The sequence below is a fragment of the Parasteatoda tepidariorum genome, chromosome 10 (genome assembly GCF_982258835.1).
Source record: "Parasteatoda tepidariorum strain Cologne lab strain chromosome 10, Ptep-v5.0, whole genome shotgun sequence".
In the NCBI taxonomy this organism is placed as follows: Eukaryota; Metazoa; Arthropoda; class Arachnida; order Araneae; family Theridiidae; genus Parasteatoda; species Parasteatoda tepidariorum.
This window is the reverse complement of record NC_141764.1, coordinates 32,463,367-32,486,385: the sequence shown is the minus strand read 5'-3', so window position 1 is coordinate 32,486,385 and position 23,019 is coordinate 32,463,367. Positions and strand designations below refer to the sequence as shown.

The 23,019-nt window shown below is 29.1% G+C and overlaps 1 protein-coding gene across 1 annotated transcript; it reads right to left on the bottom strand.

The window, feature by feature from the left end:
* Positions 1–4,692: 4,692 nt before the first annotated feature.
* On the bottom strand, positions 4,693–21,912 carry LOC107455065 (zinc finger protein-like 1 homolog). Its single transcript, XM_043039317.3, has 6 exons — positions 21,375–21,912; positions 16,825–16,936; positions 14,032–14,225; positions 11,306–11,489; positions 10,512–10,638; positions 4,693–7,853 (listed from the first exon to the last, which is right to left on the bottom strand). The coding sequence occupies exons 1-6, from the start codon at positions 21,474–21,476 to the stop codon at positions 7,580–7,582; spliced, it is 993 nt and encodes a 330-aa protein (XP_042895251.1). The 5' UTR covers positions 21,477–21,912; the 3' UTR covers positions 4,693–7,579.
* Positions 21,913–23,019: the final 1,107 nt, after the last annotated feature.

Sequence of the window (23,019 nt, the reverse complement as noted above, 5' to 3'; positions counted from 1 at the left end):
TAGGTGTAAGATGTTACAGAAAAAATTCAGATACACAGACTTAATCAGAAAATTATAAAAGAATCCTTAAGGCCCAGCCACCCTTGGCTCCCCACCTTAAATTTTGATTTAATAAGTTGTTTCACTTTAATAAGTTATTAAATATGTCAAAATGTATTTTGTTTTCTATGTAAATGTGCGCTTTCATTTCATCCAGTTAATCAATTTTTTTTAAATAATATTTTCTCTTGAATATTCTCGCGCCACCCCTCTGGTGTGCTCGCGCCCCCCTAGGGGGGCGCGCCCCCCAGGTTGAGAATCGCTGGTTTATATAATTCACTACCTTAAAGTACATTGTTATGCTATACCTTTTAAAATGCAAGCAATAATAGTCAAATATTTGCAAAATTTACTTCGTGATTATTTATCGTTTTATTAATTATTTTGGCCTGTCCGGAGCAGTTGACTATTATCAGTACTCCCAGAGCAGGGCTCGAAAAAAAATTCAAAAATTTTACCCGTCCTCCTTTGAAACTAACCCGTCGCTTCTAAATAAATAAAAATATAATTTTATCTTATTTATTACTACCATTTATATAAATTGCACAATGAATTAGTAGTTACTAGGATTGCATTATACAGTAATAAAAGGAATACTAGTTTACTAATAGGAACCTAGTATTTCTTTTATAAAATAATTTATTTCTTTTATGAAATAATTTAAATGACGAATGTCAAGTTATCTGGAATGTCAATTTATCCGAGGGTACTGCCTTTTTTAAATGAATCAAATATGACGTTTGCCAGTTCCACAATCAAGCTAATGATTTACAGAGGTTTCTGCACAAAAATCTGAAAGGGGTTTTCTATTTAGGTAGATGTTCATAATTGCGTTTAACGCTTGTTTAAGACCAGTACGTAATGTGTTTTTTTTTTTTTTTTTTTTTTTTTTTTTGTTAGTTCATTGCTGTAAAGCCCCTTTCAACCGCTGCAGTACGGGAGACAGAGAAAACATCAATTCCACCATGCGCAGTATGTTGCTGTATTTCTAGATTAGAGGGTCATTTTAGAAGTGAGGCGCTAGACTCTTGTAAGATAACAAAAATTGAAAATGTATCACCATTAACGGGAAAATGGCCGTCCGCGTGGACGTCGGATTCGAGAAATTCGTTGTCCGCGGGGAACTTTTGTCCACCGAGGACGGGTGGTTTTTCGAGCCCTGTCCCAGACAAATGTATCGCATAGACTAGCTACCCATCTTCTGAAAATGCAAAATATCTTCATTGGTCTTAACAAGTGTATCATCAAGAAACGCATAGTTCTCAGACGGTGCCAGTGGTGTCAAGGCCTGGATCACCATACGAACCAGTGCACGGCTGATTCTGCAACCTGTGCAAAATGCGGCGGAAATCATCACACCCATGAATGCAATTGCGATGAGTGCTATTGCATTAACTGTTGGCACTCGAACACGTACAAAGGTACCAACTACAACCCTGGTCATTCAGCCTTCGTCTCAGACTGTCCGACATACCAACAAATACTACATTCGCTAAGAATGAAATTCATCGACAGCTAGATACATTTACATTATAAATGTTTTCCTACAAAATTTTGATCTTTGTGAAACCTTAAAAAACTTTAGGAAAAAAAAAAAAAAAACTTTTTTCCATAACTTTTTAGACTTTTGAGAAACTTTTAAATTTTCTTTTCTCTTTTTCATTATTCTTCAAAATTTGACACAACGAAAATTTTAAAAAAGAAAAAATACGTTTCTTCTTGTCAACAACTACATATGCTGTTTTTCATATCCATTTGCTGTTTGCTGTTCACCTATATGTACTGGTGTACTCACTATTGTTCTTGCTTCATTTTTTTATTTACTTTTTATTAACTAATGTGATACACATTATTGCCATCTGCATAACGCAATTGTGTTTTGTATTTATGGTGTAGTTGTGAATTTTGAAGTTGTTTGCTTATGTGCTGTGTATTCTGCGAGCTAGACTGTCGGCCAGACGTGGACTATACGGTTAAGGGTTTTGCAAACCTAGGTACGTGTCCACGTCTGGAAGAAAAGAAGAAGAAAAAAGCCCTGTCCCAGAGGTATGATTTGTAATGGGAACATGGCGGACTTAACGTGCATCAGTCACCCTTTACTACACGGGGAGTACACAACACAAGATAAATTTTTTAAACGGCTCTGACCAGACTGCCACTTCTTTCTAAATTTTTAACAAGAAAATAATTCTACTCCAAAAATGTTGTAAAACTGACCTTCCCAGAATTCACTGACGCTCGTCCGCCAGGGTTGTGTTGTATCACGCTTGCCGAAACAAACGACCTCATACTTACTTTAAATTGATTATAAGACACAAATGGGGATATTACCGTATCATGATCTGTCGCGCCAATTAGATTTTAAATTTACAAATTTTATTATTTTAGAAAAAGAAAAAAATATTTCGCCTGGAAGTTTCAACGACCTAGCGGTTATTTTACCGCAGATCACGACATCGGAAATCGTTCCAAACATATCTATAATTTACAAGAAATAAAAAACTCATGTGACAATGAATAGGTAAAAAAGAAAAATAGAGCATTGCGGATCAGATGTAAAACTCGTCACAGTTAGGTATCCTTTTGCATTAAGTTAAGAGTACGCTAATTTTAGTCGCTTTCGAATAATACGAACGGAAGACTTTTTTATTTTCCAAGAATTCCAATGAAACTCTTGAGTAACACCCTTTTAACTTTCCCGAACTCGTTCGAGACTGCCTACGACTAAAAGGGGTTTTAGCTCTATAAATAAAAATACGAAAACAGATTTTGCACTATAGGTTTATCACGGACTTTTAGTTAAAATTAAATTAGCTCAAAGCTGATTTTTTTAATAAAATCGCACTAAAGAATTAAAAAGTTCGGAAATAATAATACCATAAAAAAACTATTCTACTAGCGCTCTCAGTTCCCTTTTAGATATGGTTGTAAGAGGGTATTTTATGCACACAAGAACAATTTTTTTTTTGTCATAAATTATTTTTCGATGTTACTTGGACAATTTTCTTCTATGTAAAAACATTTTCCTGCAGTTTGAATGAGCAATATTTTACGATATGGCTAAATGGAATAACTTTTCTATATTTCTGGCATATAAAGAAAAACAAATATTTTTCTTTATTTTGACCGTATATTCTCAATCTTAACTCTTGAGCCGTGGCGGTTAAGAGAATGGAGCGTTCGCTTTTCAATGAGGCGAACCAGGTTCGAAACCCAGCGATGGCTGGTCGATAGAAATCCCACACCAGGTCGACGAAAAACATCCTCAATGGCAAACGAATCAGGAATTATATTACCGTTCAGTCACAAATGCGTCAGGCTAACCATGGGAGGTTTTCCTCTCCATGTAACGCAAATGCGGTTCATTAAAAAGTTCTTCATGAAGACAAATTTCTCCTAATACTTGATAAAGAAGTTCCCTTGTATTCTGGATTGGGTTCAAAATTACAAGGTTACGGAGTTGTACAATAGTAGTCATAAAACCAAAATTGGGTCTACTGTTCAATGACATTTATAAAATAAAAATCTTAACTATTAGTGTTAATAAAATAAACCTGTGTGGGTCACCACTGGACTGGCCAAGTTGATTTCCTCCTCACAAAGGAAAAATTCCTGCTGGTCATTTCAAAAGGATGTCCTTTCTGAGGACCACTTATCTTAACAGTTTACAACTGAATTCAATATAAATTGTAGTAAATGACAATAATATACTGCAACATTCAAGTATCCTTTATCACGATTTTAATCTTAAATAAAAATATCTGCTTATAATGACAAGCTCTCTATAACAATTCCACCTGCTATTATGAATTGTTGCTTGAACAGACTATCTTGTTCTTAAAAAATATTATACACTTTAATTTATTATTTATTTAACAGTAAGATGGAGGCAGACATAAAATTGACAGTCAGTTTAAAAAAATCAATTAAAGAAAAAAGGAATGAGTTAGAAATCTATGGTTTGCTGTGTTCTGTTAAGAAAATTAGATTTTTTTTATGTCCTCAAGTTTCAAAATTATTCGCAAAATTTGTCAATAAATTCAATTCCACCAAGATTGCAATTTTTAGCTTTATTTTAAAACTAGAAAATTGTGGCCATCAGACTAAATGTTATGGATTATCTGGAAATCAAAAAATAGCCTAACCTGTCATATTTTATTTCAAAACAAAACCTATGAAAACTAACCAGCCATAAAACTTTTTCCATAAAAAGAATGTAATTTTCTCACTAAAATATAACATTCTTCAAATCATTTTTTTTAATACAGAAATTGGCTGCACATTGTGCATGATTTGTATAATGGTTTTAATCTAAACAAAATTTCAAGAAATATTACGGTAATTTTTTTTAAACAAAAAAATATTAATAATAGATTTATAATTAAAGAAAAAAAACTCCTTAGTGTGAATATTGCAAGAACATTTTATCAATCTGTACAAATAGTCTACATGCTGTACCTTGTTCACATAAATTAAGATAAAACTCACTTGAAAATGCAGCAATAAAATTGTATTTACTATTACCTTTCGTGCTCAGTTGCTGTCGATAATAGAAATTGATTTTATTAAAAATTAGCATTTTTAATATAATACCTTCATTTATTAAAATTTTAAGAGAAAATAATTCCCAGCAGTAAAGCAATGAAAAAAAAATCACAAATTAATTATTTATTATTTATACTGATAACAATATCAAAATGCAGCAACAAAAATTAGTGAAAGTATTACAAACGTGACGTTTTATTTCAACCAATGACTTTAATAAAGGTTAATCCAATTCAAAAGAAACTATTTAAATATTTATGAAACATGTATAATTTCATTTTCTTTTATATGCATTAACCATCTTGATATCTTTTAATTTTAGAAGCTTGAATTTTAACAGGTAACCTGGAACAGATGTGTAGCAAAATGCATCCCTAGCAATCATAGGTTGAACCATTCGTTTTCCCGAATTGTTGTGTTTAACTTTCATTCATTTACAACAATTTTCAAAATTAATTCAATCAACAAATTAATTAAAATGCAAGAGGAATTTAAATGATATTAGTAGAGCATTTTAAAAAGTGAGATATATAACCAAACACAATAACAGTAACTTTGAATTCTGTTAAGCGTAAATTGGTTAACCTTAAATAAAATCATACAATAACCATACAATGTAGAGACTAGTAAAATTATATAAAGTACACAAATATATGAAATCAAGCATGTTATTTATAATATATATACATATAAATAAATATAATATAAGCTTGATTTAGGACTACAATATCAAAATTAGTTTTGGGGCTGTAAATTGAAATAATCATAATCTTTTAAGAAAATGATCATAATAGTTTAAAAAAATAAAATAAAGCTTCTAAAAAATCATGTAACAAATAAAATAACTAAATTTTTTAAATACATTTGTTCTAACTTCTTATTTACATTTTGCTACAGTTCATCAGCTATATCATAACACCACAAAAATTAATTAAAATATTAATTATGGCACTTTAATAATAAATGTGCATTTTTGATATTTAAAACTATGTTAAATATTATGATAGGCAATAGAGCATAATGAATTTATATAAAAGGTTAATTTTGAATAAAACAATATAAGTAACTTTTATTATGTCAAACAACCCTCCATTATGTAATAGCATGAAATGCAATAAAAAAAAAGTCAACTTAAATATTTTACTTATCTTAAAAAAGAAAATTATAACATTAACACATTCTTTTTCTGATTCTACATAGAAATTTTTTTTAAAACCAATATGGAGCAGAATTTAAATGTTAGCATTTTAAATTAATAGATTGAAAAAGTATCTTAAGCAATCACAGTAAAGTAAATTGCCTATTTCAATTTGATATGCTATTTTTAAAAGTAAAAATACAATAACCAATTTAAATTTTATGTCTCATTAAAAGATAATTATTCTAACCAAAACATAAAAACAAAAACCAAATTAGATGAAGTAATCACATTAAAATAGCAATTCGTCAGTTTTGAAGCCTATGCACCATGAAGTACAAAAAGTAATTTGAGAACCATGAGTTTAACCAGATTTTACGAGGGGGAATATTTCTTTTAACTAATACTTTTCATAGAACTTTAGCAAACAGCAAAATGTAAAATGAATAATAATAAGCGATCAAATATGAAATTATACATTTAATAACAATCGAAAACGGCAAATATAAAACAACTTTAAGCTTCACTATTTGCAAGAGCGATTTTTTTTTACAGAACAATGAAATCTATAACTAATTAGAACTATAGAAAATAAAAGAATTTAAAAAATGAATTAAGTTTCAAGTCAAATTTATGCACTGAAGGGTTAAACTAAAGATCAATAATATTTTACCTCCATGATTTTTGTATACATTAAACTCAATAACTTTGAGGATGAAAAAGATGTTAATTTTCTTCAAATTAAAATTACATTTTGGAAAAAAAGTAAATTTTAAATATTATTTAGATGATGTTCCCATAAAAATATCGATAAAGTTAATTCATATTTCTTTGAATGCCAATGTAGCTATCCCTCCTTAAAAATTAAATTTGAAGCTACTGTAACTTCATTACTACTGCGTCCTACAAATTTTTTAGTTCTTTATCATTTAACTCAAAAATGTACAGTTATTCCTCTAGCTTCTTCTTAAATAAACATATATTCATTAAATCTTTTTCTCAGAAAATTAAATATTTTAAAATAGATGCTAACCATATAATACCATTTATTACTTTCACATTCATATACTGCTTTCTAAACCATACATTACTTTAACTCTCAATAAGCGTTGAAGGCCACGTTCACCATAATATGTTGGTGTTTAAAATGAGCTAAGTTTTAACTTTTTAACAAATTATTTAACCTTAATTAATCTTACTCACTGCATTTGGAATGATTGTTGAGGAATAGCTAAATAATAGATTTCTTTATGTAATAAGGGGTGACTTTATTTTACTTGACATGAAGTATTGACTGCCTTTAGAATTTTTCAAGCTTTTTTTTACTTAGTACTGTCTTTAGTACTATATATGAAAAATTAAGCGCAGAATATTTTATCAAAATTACTTTTAAGACACATTTTCAATGGTGAATTCGTTGTCATTTAACAATCTTGAAATTATGTAATTAAATAAAATTAAAAAAATATACAAGTAAATTTATTAATTTTATGACTAAACTACAGATTTTTAAAACCAAATGCTGCATTATCCCTAAGTTTAAAATATCATTATTTAAAATACAAGTCTTACTATGAACTAATTTAAAAAGGTTATTTTTAAACAATTGATATATAAATTTATAAACGAAATAATGAGATTCTAAAAAGATTTATTATACATTTTTTTCCCCTTTTTATTTTCAATATGTATTAAATACAGTCAACGGAATGCTTTATATTACAAAATTTATATCTTTGAATTAGCTGCTATACATGCAAATTTTTAAACTTTTCAGAAATCAAAAATATGTGCATTTTGTGAAATATTTAAATATGACAGAAACCATTTTTACTAGAACTAAATAATATGATATTACTATGCAGGCAAAAGTTCTTTAATATTCACTTTCTTCAACTTCTCCACTTCAGCAGCCACAGAATGTGATTCAATGGCTATGTCTTCAACACGAATATTTGGATTATAGTGGGGATCAAGAAGAGGATCTGAATCAGCATTTGCTCGTCCCCATTTCAAAAACAATATGCAGAGAGTACAGAGAGCGATGAGACCAAGAACTATAATAATCATCCACCTCTTGTAAATAATGCTGGGATCTCTTTTTCTGTGTTTACCAGTGTGTGATTGAGATCTGCAAGGTAATAAAAAATTTTAATCTAGTTCTTCATAATGCTAAAGCAGCGTGCTTAGCGAAATTATTCAACAAAAAATAAGCATTTTTCAAGCACTCAAAAAAATATCTTTAAGCACTTTAAAAAAATATCATAACTAGGCAAGGTTGGAAAGTTTTTGACAATTGACGGTTTTAATTTTTTTTTTTTTTAACCTACATGTCGAAAAAAATAAACTTTTTGGCATTGTTTTTGACTATTGCCAAAAATCATGAAATTTTGAATCATGTAAAACGAATGGCGTTTTCATACACTATGGACTGACAATACGCCAAAGTGGATTTATTGGGTTTGAATTAATTGTGAAAACGTTGAATAGAACAATGTGAACTGTGTCTTTTTGCACAATTCGTAGCAAAAATCAACAAGGTAAAGGAAAAATCTCATTTTGAAAAAAGGAAAATTAAGCACTTTTACAAAACACCCAATAAAAAAGCACCTTTAAGGGCTTTTAAAATAAGAAAATAAGCACTTTTTAAAAATGCTACGCACCCTGTAAAGGGCCTTTTCCAGACAATAAAGGGATACTGCTTCTTCTATTTTAACTTACATAGAATTATCGGTCCATAATGTCTTCACTAATTATTATTTTGGAATACTTTTTTTTTATTCATTGAAATATCTTTTAATGCACTCAGTTACCAACTTTTATATTTCAAAGTTGTAATTTTAAAATTTTTTTAAAATTTAAAGTAATTTAAATCTTAAATGCTTATGATCTTAAAACTTTAAATTTGGTAAATAAGTTCAATAGAACGCAATTCAATGAATAGAATGAAACAAAAATAAGTCAAAAACATTAATTAGTCGCTGAATAAATAAGGATATTATAATCATATTTTCTCCATAGGTTAACATGGTGGAATGAAAATCACTTTTGTGTCTGAAGGTGACCCTTAAAAATTGGCAATGGGGTATACTTTGAAATTAAGATACCATAAAATCATATAATTAATAAAATTTTCTAATTTTTTTACATGCTACGATAAAATGTGTTATTTGAGCACTTTAAAGCACATAGTTTTAGTGATCAACTTATAGAAGGAGTTTGAGACATTTTTTTATCATCATCTTTTATATCACCGTATTCATATATTTCTTATATATCACCAATCTAAATAAATATAAATCTTTAAACATGATTTTGAAATTTTAGTTTGAGAAAAGATCCTATAATAGTATAGTACACTTAAGAAATTATATTAATTACTAAAATAATTACAATTTGTTGTATAAATTAATATCAAAACCGATTAGTTTCATTGAAAAAAAAAACTAATATGCATATTTTGAAAGTAAGCATGTCAGTTTTTATTATAAATTACTTCTTAAAATATCAAAGCAAAAGAACTTATTTGCAGAAAGTAAACTTAATATTATATTTATTTCAGCATTTTAAAATTTGTTATTTTCTTACAACTGTACAAACCATACAGTCAACTTACTTAGGAGTTTTGTTAGCTTTCAAAACTAATTCATGAATTCACTGAAATTTTAATAACATAATAAATTGAAAATTGTCTGATTAAGGATTTTACTGGCCAAGATTTCATATAGCATTCAATTACACCCACATACAAATTAGGCTTATTTTAGTTATCAATATACAAGATCAACAGGTCGTCAGGTTACGTGGGGTTCGTTCCTTCTCACGTTATGAGAAAAATTCAGTTTTTGGCAATATAGGTCAACTGACCAGAGTGGTCAAGTATTATAATATTTGAAGAATTTATATTGGATTATGTATGGCAACGTTGAATGCTGCGGTGGATTCAGGTTGTTAGGGTTTTCAAAGATAATTTAATCAAAATTCTTTTCTTTCTTTTTTGTGCAAGGAAACTAAGAGCTGAAAAAAATGGGACTTACACCCAAGGGGTTAAGGAAAAGGTGAGTTAGTTACGTAACATATCGATAATTTCCAAATCGTATTGTAATTGTTAAAGACCTTATACAGTTGTAGTAAAGTAATAATTATAAAGCTTGAAAATTTTTATAAAAATTACTATTAATACCTGTAGTTTTTTTCTCAGTAAAGATGCAAGTTAAATATACCATTAAAATATAATTTTAATATGCTGTTATCATGTATAAGATCAGTTAGATGTCAATTGAAAGAACTTATTAATCAATATGATGTATCAACTTTAATATATTCATATCTTCATGCTGTGTAAAATGATTATCATACAATAATTTTCAAACTTTATTTTTATGTTTTTTTCTATTAGTAATTCAATTAATTTTTTTCAGATCTTATATTGTATGTAGAATTGGATATAGCTCTATCATAATTTATCTCCTTCAAATAAAATTTCTGGCCACAGCAGTAAACTGGTAAGATTCAAAGGGATCAAATATTGGGCTGAGTGCTGCTGTTATTATTAAGATGAAAGTTGACAACCATGCATATTTTTTCTTTCTACATTGATATACCACCTGGTTTACCTAGATTATAAGTTTATAAGCATATAAGTTTATAAAAATAAAGGTATATCTTTATAAAAAATGCTTATTCAATATTTTGCAATGGCATTGTGCCTGAAATTAATAATTCAATCTTTACAAACATCATATACATCTTAAATAAAAAAAACATTGGAATTTAAATACTAGCATACTTGAACCATCTATTTAATCGTTCAAATAGGGATCGCCTTTTATACTTGTCTTCATCATGATCAGTTTGTGGTGGCCTGTAGTGTCCATGTTCAGTTGAATCATACACTTTTCTAGCATTTGTGTAGCCTAAAAAGAGTTTTTTTTTTTAAAGTACATAAATATATAATCGAAGAAACATAGAAATAAAGTCTTATTACTCAAAGAAACAGTCATTTTAAGAGAGTAATTTAACATAAATCGAACATTAAAGCAAAGCTAAAATATAAGAAATAACTAATTTAATAACAAGTAGCATATTCTTAGTCATTATGAAAATTTGTAGTTTATAAACATTTAAGGAAGCAAATTTGTTTTTTTTAAAAAAAAAAGGTATTTAAAAAACAATTTTAAAATTACTTGAAAAATCAATTAAAACACCCCTGAAAAAAAGAGAAACTTATAAAAATTAAACCAGTTGAGAATAATCTAACAAAATAAATATTTATAATAGCAATCAGAATTAAACCTATAAACACAGATAATTTTACCACTGCATATTTATAATTTTAACAGTGTTATTATGGGGTGATGGTTTACTTTTACAAAAAGGGTAAAGAGGGTGCATCAAAGTGCAGGCTGTCCTTCTAAACACTTCGGAAGAACACTGCTATATATATATTGTATTTTTTGCAAAGTAAATGTAATATTCAAATTTAATTCATTCATGAGATTCCTTTGATAATATTACAAATTATACATAATTAAAAAAAATAAGACTATAAAAATATTATTCAAAAAATTAAGATTATATTACCAGTATAAGCTGCTCCATAAGGTTCAGGTCGAACACTGTCAATGCTTGGATGGTTAGCAGAATTAGATATATTAATAGGAGCTGGCTTTTTTGGACTTTCTAAAGGAAGGTCATTTGGAGTTCTTAGAGATGAAAACTGCATACTATTGGAATGAGGATTTTCATCTAAGAGGCTACTTTCTAACTGAAAATTTAAACACATATTAGATTTTGAGTGTTTTTAAAGCATTTAATGGCTTTAAATAACTGATAATGCAGGTTAGAATGAAACACTGAGAAAAAATTTACTGACTTTTTCAGAATAATTTTATCAAATTTTTCTACTTAAAAAAAAAAAAAAAAAAAAAAAAAAACTGGTGGCATAAATTACATCTTTCAGTTCCTGTAAATAAATATTACATATCATTTAAACTTGCAATTTTAAATATAAATAAACAATTTTTAGTAAAAAAAAAAAAATGTATACTACTACGCATGATCAATTCTTTTCAGAAAAAATTATGGCTTTTAGGTACATTAAATTCAAATTAACTTATTTTTCTGACTTTTTGTGCAGCTTAATGAAATTTCCTGATAGAAAAAATTGAAAAAATTCCTTGATTTCTTTCTGCTCTACAGTAATTTTATTATAGCAAAAAGTTAAAACTAAAAAATTATAAATATATATTTTAAAAATATAAATAAGAAAATTTTTAAAATAAAAAAAATAAAATTTATTTTACAAGTAAAAGTTTAGAAAGTATGCAATTTTTAGATGATAAATAAAATAAAAAAAATTTTAAGCAGAAGATACCACTTTTTTAAGCTTTTTTATAATGACTATCATTTAAAGATTTCTGTGGAAAAAAATTATAAATAATTAACAAAACAGAATAAGAATAATATTATCATGCATCATAAGTAATTTAAAACAAGCTACAGAAAATGTAAAAGAGAGATGCACACTGCACATCCATTTTTGGGAAAGAGACAATGAAAAAAAATGTTTGGCTTTTAGACTCTTGTTTTCAATGTTTCACACGTAAAATAAGATATAAAAAATATGAAAGAATTATAACAGATTCCACACTGCATAACCTTTTATTTTAAATGCTTCACACTTAAAACAAGATACAGTAAATGAACTAAAACTGAGATGTACACTGCACACCCTTTTTAAGGAACAGGGGAAAAGAAGAAGAAAAAATGTTTATTTTTCAGAGGTTACTATGAATTAATTTCTTATATCAATTGATAATATCTAAACTATTCCTTTGGTATAGTAAGAGCATGCATAATATCTCTTAAAAATTAAAAGACAAAGTAAATGGATAATATACTCAAATTAAAACAAGAATTATTTGCATACTTGGTCTTTTTAAATAAACTATTTTGTTAAAATCAAAACAAATGATGTAAGTTCTGTTAAAATTTTTATTAATAGTTAATTTAATTATTTTTTGTTGTTTATATACAGGGTATCTGTGCACCTGGAAAGTCATGAAAAATCATGAATTTCGGTATTGAACAAAATTTGTCATGATATGTCCTGATTATAACTATTTTTTTTTAGGTTACCGAAAAATCTAATTTTTAAAATGGAATTACCCCCCTCTCCCCAATTTCATAGTGTTCCGAATAATTAAATTTGTAACAAAATCTCCACTCACTGTCATTTTTGATTAAAATATAAAAAGTTTTTACCGTATTCTTTAAAAATTATGGTGTTCTTTCAAAAAATGAAAGAAAAACATCGTTGTCTGTGATTTCAGAATTTTTGTTTATTATTTTATCAATTTAAAATTTTAACTGAAGCAAACCAGTCATTGGCGAATTTTTTTATTACGAAATGAGAACAGAAATATCAGGAGTCTTTCTTTCCTTTCAGATGAACAAGAAAAGTATCTTTAGAATGTAATCCTGCAGAGAAAAAGAAAAGAAAAAATTATTTGCTTTCGTATTTTTTTCAGTTTTTGTATTTTATTGCTTCAACTCTTTCTTTACTCCGTTTTCTAAATTGAAAATCTATAAATATGAAGATGTTTGATAACATTATACCTATCATTTCAATGAATGTTATTATAATACTTTTTAAATTTATTGTTGTGCTTTTGTAGGAGAAAATAGTATCTTCGTTAAGTCATGAAAAATTCTTGGAATTAGTCATGGAAAGTCATGAATTTGAAAATCTAAAATGTAGCATATATATATATATGTATATTATATATTGTATATATATTATATATTGTATATATATTACTCTTACATCTATATATATTACTCTTACATCTTTCTAAATATACTTGAACTAAATTTGTTTCGAAAGCATTAAAAGGAAACAAAATGCCAAAAGATTTGAATTTTTGGCACCTACAATTAGTGTCTCTGCACTTTGAATATTTCCATATTTTTTCTAAATTTACTGAAATTAGCTTAATAAATAGTAAAGAGTCTTAATTTTATAATTTTCTAAATAAAATTTTTGGTGAAAGGCAGGAACACACACGTTAACTGGAGCATGTTGCGCATTTATGCATTTTGCAATTTGAATATTTCGAATTTCGATGTTTTTATAAAGTTTATTGAAATCATACGTAGTTTAATAAACAGTAAAACCTCTTATTTTAATTTTCTACTTTACTAAAATTAATTTTTTGGTGAAAGGCACAGATGCACACATTCAAAAATAGCAGGTTGTGCATTCGTACACTAAGATAAAAATATAGAAAATTAGGCCACAAACTTACTGCAGGATATCCTAAGCCTGCTCTGGCCCAATTAACTCCCATGAGTACATTGCGCAACGCATCTGCCACTGGTGACACTGCATTTGGTTGAGGAAAGATCGAGACATTGCATATAGGGCAGACATATTCTTCAGGACGAGTTTGTGGTGATAAGCTAACAGCATATTTATTCAAACAATCCCAATGAAAGACATCTGAAGTATAAAACAAATAAATTTCGCTTTAGTAAGAAAACCATAAATTTTTCATTTGATTAATTTCCAATCATATAATCTAGTAATTCTAATAAATTTTCATTTTCAATATTTCTTTGAGAGCAAATAAAATTATTTGATTCGCAAAGGATAACCATTCATTCTCTTAACCATTAAAGGTGTTATATTCTGTTATAATATAACAACTTCAATGGTAAAGAGAATCGGAGAAAATTTACGCGAGTTTATTAGTTCATTTCTAAGAACAAAAAAAAAATTATAATTAACCCTTTGCAGTTGAATGGTAGGTTTCATTTACTAACTCATATTAAATATTAACATAATACAAGCAAATAGGACGTTAACTGGTAAAGAAAATTCTTGTGATTTTTATTCCAAATTCAACGATCTTCAAGGATTTTTGATCAAGGTAATTAAGATACAATTTCTCAAATGAAACCAAAATAGTGGAAAAGGAAAGAGTTTTAAAATGGTAACAAACCCAACCACTAAGAGAAATTTTTTTGTTAGTTTAAGATTCTCATCAAATGTAGACATGCTGGTTAAACTGACACAGTGGTAGCCCAAAATTTTTATAACTTTAAGCTGACCATTTTCTAGTAAAAAAAAGGGGGGATTTTCTTATACTGTTCTTAATGAAAAAGCATAAAAATGTCTGAATAGTTAATTCATTTCTGTATTAACACAAACTATTTAACCTTCCGTTAGTCGCGCGCACCTCACAGGTGCATCCCTACTGCACTTCCACCTCCTTTGCCGTCAATAGATTTTTCTGGGGGTCGAGCCTAATGTTATGTTCCTAACTTTGGATTACTCAAATGTCCGTGTAAAACCGACCTTAGAACATGTCGATGGAGAGTTGGAACCGCTCAAATCACCCCTCTGGTGCAGCGCGATAATTGACGCAAGTATTATGGATATAATATTTTTATGAATTAAATATATATATTTTATCTCATTTTCTGTCCTTCTCAACGTAGCAGGTATAAATGGTCAAGTTATATACACAGAAAATGGTTACGGAGTAAAAAACCGCAGAACCTTCTTGTGTCAATTGGTTGAACATCTTGTGATGGAGGGAGAGATCCGACGCGGGAGCAAGAAAAATTTATCTTCTTTACTTCGCTAAATAAGGTTTTTGATATTTATCTCTCTAAAGAGTCTTAAATTGGTAACAATTAACTATTTAAACTAGACTAAATTTCATTTGGCTTTCAAAAAATCAGAAACACCTCATAGGTGCAACGCGATTAACCATGTCGGAAACAAGTGTGCGACTAACGGAAGGTTAAAACAAGGATAATCGAGAGTTAATATTTACATTGCAAAAATAGAAAATTTAGTATTACACAAGAGGGGCTTCTGTTGGTTTAATTTATATTACAAGAAAATGAACAGCAATAAAAATTTAAATGTTAAACTAAAAAAATAAACATTTAAGATATTAATTCGAAAGAGACTTGCTTTAGAACACTGCATTTTGAAATCTGCAAAAAAATATCCTTATTCAAAATATCACTATCAAGCTACCAGATAAAAATAACCATTCATTTCTAGTTCTGGTGAAAAAAAGTTAGCTACAGAATGTCACTGAAACATGTGTACTGTTTAGTTTCTTATATTGTACTATATATCACTGTGAAGGTTTAGTGCCAAATATTCAAACACAAGGACTATGACATTATAGAAACAGGGTGATCCGACCAGTCTACTGATAATGATGAAATCTGTGTGCATGAACTTGTAAAAGAAAATTGGCGTTTAACAACTCGAAAGCTAGCTAAGGTATTAGGCGTTAGTGCCAAGTCCATTAGTCGCACTATGCATTATATATACTTAAAGAAGAAGATCAATCTGTGGATGCTGCATGAGCTAACTAAAAGTCAAATGGGATAAGGCCGGAAAACTTGTCCGTAGCATTACAAAGAAAGAGCTATTTGATTAACAATCTTATTCTGTATCTGGTGGGATTGCTGTGGTATAAACACAAAGAGCACTTTGTCAATAAGGTAAAGAGCTCAATACTAGTGCGTGTTGAAACAGGTAAAAATTTGAACTGAGTTCCAGTGCAAAACAGCACTGTTCCATTAAAATAATGCAACACCATATGTGCTTGCATTCACCAGCTGGACTTTGTATGACTTGAATCTTTTACCATGCCCATCATATAGCTGCGACATGGATTCTTTGAGCTTCAACTTTTTATACCTTCAGTTACATCTTATTATTGGCGCTATCTTCAATTCAGCACAGAATGTCAGAAAATAGGTTGATCTATTTTTGGACTTGCGTCCACCAAGTTTCTGTGACTAAGACTTAGAAAAATTACGAACACATTGACAGAAAATCAACTTTTGTTACAAGAAGATTTAAAGTTTACTGCTCATTTCTCAACATCTTTTTCTCAGTTATTAAAACTGTTTGGCATAACTGAAATTCGTTAATTAGAGGACTAAAAATATTTTCATAACACTGTTTGATTAAAAATACAAATACTCACGATAACAGGTTAATCTGATGCAAAAATACAAATATGCATGATAACAGGTTAATTTGGTGCAAAAATACAAATACTCACGATAACAGGTTAATCTGATGCAATCCCCCTCAGCTAATTCTGTCTTGCAGATGCTACAATTCGGATTGTAGTCACTATCTTGTAACCATTGCAAATAGGACTGGACAACACACTGAAATAAATATTAATTACATATAATAAATAAATTTATGAAAAAGACATGTTTTATATTAGCTACTTATACATTGAGTGAAAAATATTTTAAAGCATCGATTCTTTTTTTTCTTTTTTAAATTTTTTTTTTACGAATTTCAGTGACATTTTAATGCGAGTACAACAAATTTATATCGTTAAAATACCAAAATAAATTTTAAAAAAATCTGAGAATCAAATAAAAATTGTTTCCTGTAATATTTTCATGTCGTAGCTTAAAACATTTTATAAAAATCTTTTTACAAAAAGGTATTTACATATATTCTCCGTTAACAACTGATAATGACAGATGCCTCCTTGTCTCTTGTATTTGTTATGAACCCTGTGGCAGAATTTTTACGGGCTTTCTGCGACATACCTCTCTAACATCTTTTAGCAAGATACTTAAAAATAACAAATATACATGTTGCTATTTTAAAGTAACACAGAAGCGTTAACTTCAATAAATAAATCGGATCAAATGAAATAATTTTTTTAATTGAATATATAATATTTTTTTATTCTAATATTATGGGCAATATTCTCACATTTTGTAGCGAGATAGCACACTAATTATTTCCTTTTTCGCATTTTATAATTCATCACATTAAAAAAATTAAAAAATCATGAAATTTGCAACAATAACTACCGAAAAAAGAGATTGACGGCGGAATCATACGATTCGGACTTTTCAAAACGGTTAACTAAATGCGTGTTTTCATTTCAGTATTTAGTTGTTGTAATAAATAATATCGTATTAAAAATATTGGCTTTTAAAAGCTATGTGGAAATCAGTAGTAATAACTGCATGAAAAAAAAATAGAACAAAAATTTCTACAGAAAATAAAACCAAGTTTTTTACTTCATTATTCTTTATTTTCAAATGAGAATTAAAAAAAAGCAGAAGCCTTTTCTTCCACTACGATGTGCAAGAAAGGCATCTCTTGAATATAATTCTGAAGAAAAGATAAAATCTTTCAAAAATTTCTGCAGAAAAAAAAAAGCAAAATATTTTACTTCTCAAACAAAAAATCTTTCTGCAAGAAGTATGTAACGTTCTGCGACATTGTCGCCACGGGGGTTATGAATTTAAATAGATGTATACAATGTTTAAGAATTTAACATATTGTAAATAGATACTGTAATAGAGATTGTACCATACGTAAAATAATTTAAGAGCTTTCGTGGCAAAAAATAGAACAACATTGATTTTTAATTAGATTCAATAATGGTGATGTGGCAAATACTTTGATAAACTAATCACTTATCAAGCAATCTTATTGAAGTCCAGAAATACATATAAACTCTTTTTAAGACTTAACCTTCTCTCTCATTGACTAAACACTCATAATGTAAAAATGTATTTCCAGGGAATTTGGCTTGACCTTTTGATCTAGATAAAATTAGATCTTACTCTCCCATTTCTGTATTTTTGAAATATCTAACAGTGTTCTCCCTAAGCATTTTTAGAGGGGCTTTTCCTCCAGTAAGCCTTTGATCTTAAAAATGCACCCTGTTTGCCCTTTTCGATAAAAAGAAGCTGCCATCCCTTAAAAACACTGCCTTTTTATTTTATTTTTTCAAGAAAAGGTTGTTTTCTTAACCATCTATTTTAATAAATATTTCCCTTCTGATTTATTTAGTAACTAACAATTATCTCAGGGTTGGCAAGGTTTAGGACAAAATGGATTAATCCACGGTTTAAACCGTCCTGTCCAAAACCTTTTTACTCAAATTATGTCACAATTTTATCTGAACAATATTTAAAAGGTAAAATGAACATAGAACTAGTAACATATTGATAATTAAATCTACAAGAGAATATTTGTTTTTAAAAGCATAATAATAATAATGTTTTATTAATATTGTTTGACTCAATTTAAACACTAAACAAAGGAAGATTAATCAGTAATCAAGTTCAATTGGTCCTCTCATTCAATAGTACATAACTGAAGTTTGACCTTACCATATAGGTTAAGCTATTAGGGACTAAGTGCTCGGTTTGTCATAAATAGGTTTATTTATCTATAGTACTATTCAAGAATACTTTTATTTCATTCATGTTCAATTCTTTTAGCATAGTGGTGATACATCACCAGTGTGTCAGTAACTGAAATTGGTGTTATGCCCTTTAAAACTGTTAATACATTTTTTAGTTATTTTGTATTTCCAATTGAAACTAATATATTTATATTTAAAAAAATTTTTTTTTTAAAATAGATATCTTTTTTGTCATCCTGTGATGCAGAAATTATAACATTTAAAAAAAAATATTATTGTTCTTTAATATTGCATTATTTATCCTTATGCAAAAACAATATTTATCAGTATTAAAATCATATTTATATTTAAAGGATTAGGTAATCACTTTTGTTGTTCAATGAATTGTGGAGCTTCAAACATTATAAACCTTTTCCTATTATCAGTGTTTTCACTACAGCGCGAGAACGCGAGACTCTCGCATATTTTTTTCTTTTCTCGCATTAAAAAAATGATTACCGCGAGAAATTCGCGCATTCTATAAATCAATTTCAAAATTCGTGAATTTCTCGCATTTTGGAAAAAGCTTCGAATTACGCCAATTAGAATAAAATCAATTTCACTTTTCTTCCTGGATCTTTCATTATTTTCAACATTTGCCCCGTTATCTAGATTCCCTATTTACCAGTATTGTTCAGAACTTTTTCGAACAACAGAACACAACCCTTCCGAACCACGGAGTCCCTTTTAGAACACATTTCTCTACAACCACGTGTTTACCGCAGGTAAGGTTTTTTCATGTAGGACGTTCAAATTTTTTATGCACTAATGTAAGATGGACAAATACCTAGTAAAGGCAAAATCTTCTATGATGATGCAGCAAGAATATTCAATGCTTTAAAAAATAGAAGACGTTAAAAATGTATTATAATGAAAGAAATTTTTTTTTTCAAGTCTATTTGTATTTTTTCAGTTTTTAGAAATCTCACTTAATTTTCTGAAATCTCACCTTGTTTTTGAGAAAGGGTGAGAAATTCTCACCCATTTTTTTTCTATGATGAAAACACTGTATTATATTATATTATTTTCCTTTAATAAGTTAAAGCATATTGCACAAAAAATATCAAATATTTATCGATACATGTAATAATTGTGTGTACTATGGTTACACCTATAGAATTTTTACCTTTTACCAAAGTTCAAGGTTTTGGACACTTTAATACAATTTTAGACAGTTTAGGACAGTAAAACCCATGTGTCCTGTCTAAAACCAGTTTAGGACGTCCAAAACCCCAACTTTGAATTATCTAACTTTAATTTTCAATTTCATTCCTTAATTTTAGCCTACAGTTAAAATTTGCATGATATTCGGCCTCAGAGATATTCACACCATTTGAGGCATATTGAGTTTAACCATTATTTATTTATCTTTAATAAATACCTTTTATTTAAAAATGCACTTTCAAATGTTTATTTTCTCATAATTTTCAGTTTAAAATACAAAAAAACTTTGACCTTGTTAAACAATAATTTTTCTTTTTTTTTTTTAGTTTACTTTTTGAAGAAAATTTATACACTGAGATTTTCTTTTACTTTAACTTGAATTCCTTTTCAGAAGTTTCAAATTTCTCTGTTATTTTGATACTGAATGAGAATTATTTTGTGAAACATACTAAGGAAACACTATAAGTGGGTAATTTAAAAATTATGGATCAAATTCATTGTTAGTACATAATATTACACATTTTGATAAGTTTAAACAGTGGTGAGTGCTCTTTCAAACCTCAAAGTACCCTTTTCAGTGAGGAAGCACCCTGCCCTTTTTTATTTTGGGAGAGCTCTGTATCTAAATAGACATGAATGTAGTTGTTACTAGTTTTACCCATTCTGTGATTTCTATCTTAGTTTCGCATCTAAAATTAATATGAGTAAAAATATTAGATTAAGAAGAAAAAATTGGAGTGAACAGGAAGTTGATAAAGCTAACACCAGTTGAGAGGTTCATCAATCTATAAAAATAATTGTATTTTTTACAAATGAGGTGAGTTTGAGACACAATATTAAATACAATTAGCTAAATTGATCAAGTGGATTTAACAATTCAAATATTATTTGATTAACTTTCAAAACTTCAAGCGAAAAAATAAACAATTAGAAGACATATCTATACTAAATATAATTAGCACCCAGTTTATCATAACTAATTGATTCAATTATGAATAAATAAGCTCTAAATCATATTTTAGTAAAGTATAACAGTAATCAATACATTGTTTTAAGATGTAAATTCAAATATAAACTAATATCTACAATACTGATAACAATACTTTAACAACAAATGTTATTGAGGTGCGGTCGATGAATATAGAAAAAGTAGACACAATTTACACTCTTAATTTTGTACATAAATAGCTTCCGATCACGATAATCATGTATACCTTAGAATGATTGGTAACCATACAGTGTTCACAAACATTAACTCTGTGTTCGAAGCAAAACTGATTTGTCACTTTCTTTTTAGGACATTTACACAACCCCATTGTTAAAGAATCCTTATAAAAAATTCGAAACGTATCCTATAGAAAAAATGTTAGTATTTCAATCCGTGCTAAATGATATAGGATTTAAGGACATAACTTCCCTTTGATTAATCTTTTATTTAATCATACAACTTCGAAAACACGTCAGTTATATGATCAAAAATAATGACAACAAACTAAGTGTTGCCATAAAACAAAACATAATAATGCTAAACAAAGTTGGTTATCCAGTTCGACTTGGCTGTGTGCGGGTGGGTGACCACTTGGATCAGTCTACGTAGGGATCGAGGGTGTGAGGTATTGGTCCTCATTAAACTGTGCTACCGTAAAGTGCTCGACTTCGCATGCAGGTCGTTGGGCTACTGAAGCGGGGGTGCCATCCCCTCTCCTGAGGATCAAAATTGTGATGGCATGTCTTCGGATCATCCTCAGGGATGTTTCCCAAACCGTTGCCAATAGCCCATTGTGCAGCTCTAGTGCGATGTAAATGAACAACAACAACCAACTCGATTTAAGGACACTCTTGTTATTAGTCACTATTCTTACTGTATGTAATTCGAATAAGCGATCACATGTCAATGCGTTTCACGCAGGCGTGAGCAATGCATCTTAAGCGCTCCCCTCTGCGGAGAATCAAAATTGCGATGGTATGTCTTCGGATCATCCTCAGGGATGTTTCCCAGACAGTCGCCAATAGCCCATTGTGCAGCTCTAGTGCGACGTAAAAGAACTACAACAGCAACATCTAAGCGCCACTCACATACAAAAAATCTCTGTCAGTGAGAATGGTCCCTTACATGCAGCTTCTAAACATTCGCACCTGCGTCTGGGACAACCATTGTGAACGCATTTATACTGCTGTAGAAATAATGAATATTCTCCCTCCACAAATGGTTCCAGTGATTTACCTTGATTTAAACCAGTTTATCACATGGGCAACAAATTGAACATGTATCTGAATAAGCTACGGCGTTTTCAAGCGAATAGCATAGAAAAGATTCCATTCGATGCACATTAAATGCTGATTTGCATGTTTAAATGCTACTGTTCGAAAAATCCACAGCAATGAATTACCAAGTATTGGTAGTTAACAAATCCGCAAATTCACACACGTTCCCCCTTCCCCAATGGTTTGTAAATAAAGTAAACGTTAGAATTAAATCAGGGCCGGATTTACGTATAAGCTAAATAAGCTGTAGCTTGGGACCCCGAGATGGCAAGGGCCCCCAGATCCCACTTTTTTTTTCCTTTTAAAACAAAGTTTTATTTGGAGCTGGGGCCCTCTGAAGTCCAAAATGCATTTTTTTTTCCTTTTTTACATTGTCGGGCTCTTTTCAAAATCTAATCGAAGTGTTTACAAATATAAAATAATTGTTACTCTTCACTTTTCTAACCAAAAGAGCAATAAAACGCTCTTTTGACCGATGAAATATCCCGCTTTCGCAACAACCACCCACAGCATTGTCAAATAGCCGCCTCATTTTACACTGGGGGGGGGGATATTTTTAGTTTCTTTAAATTGCTTATTTCGGAAATATCGAAT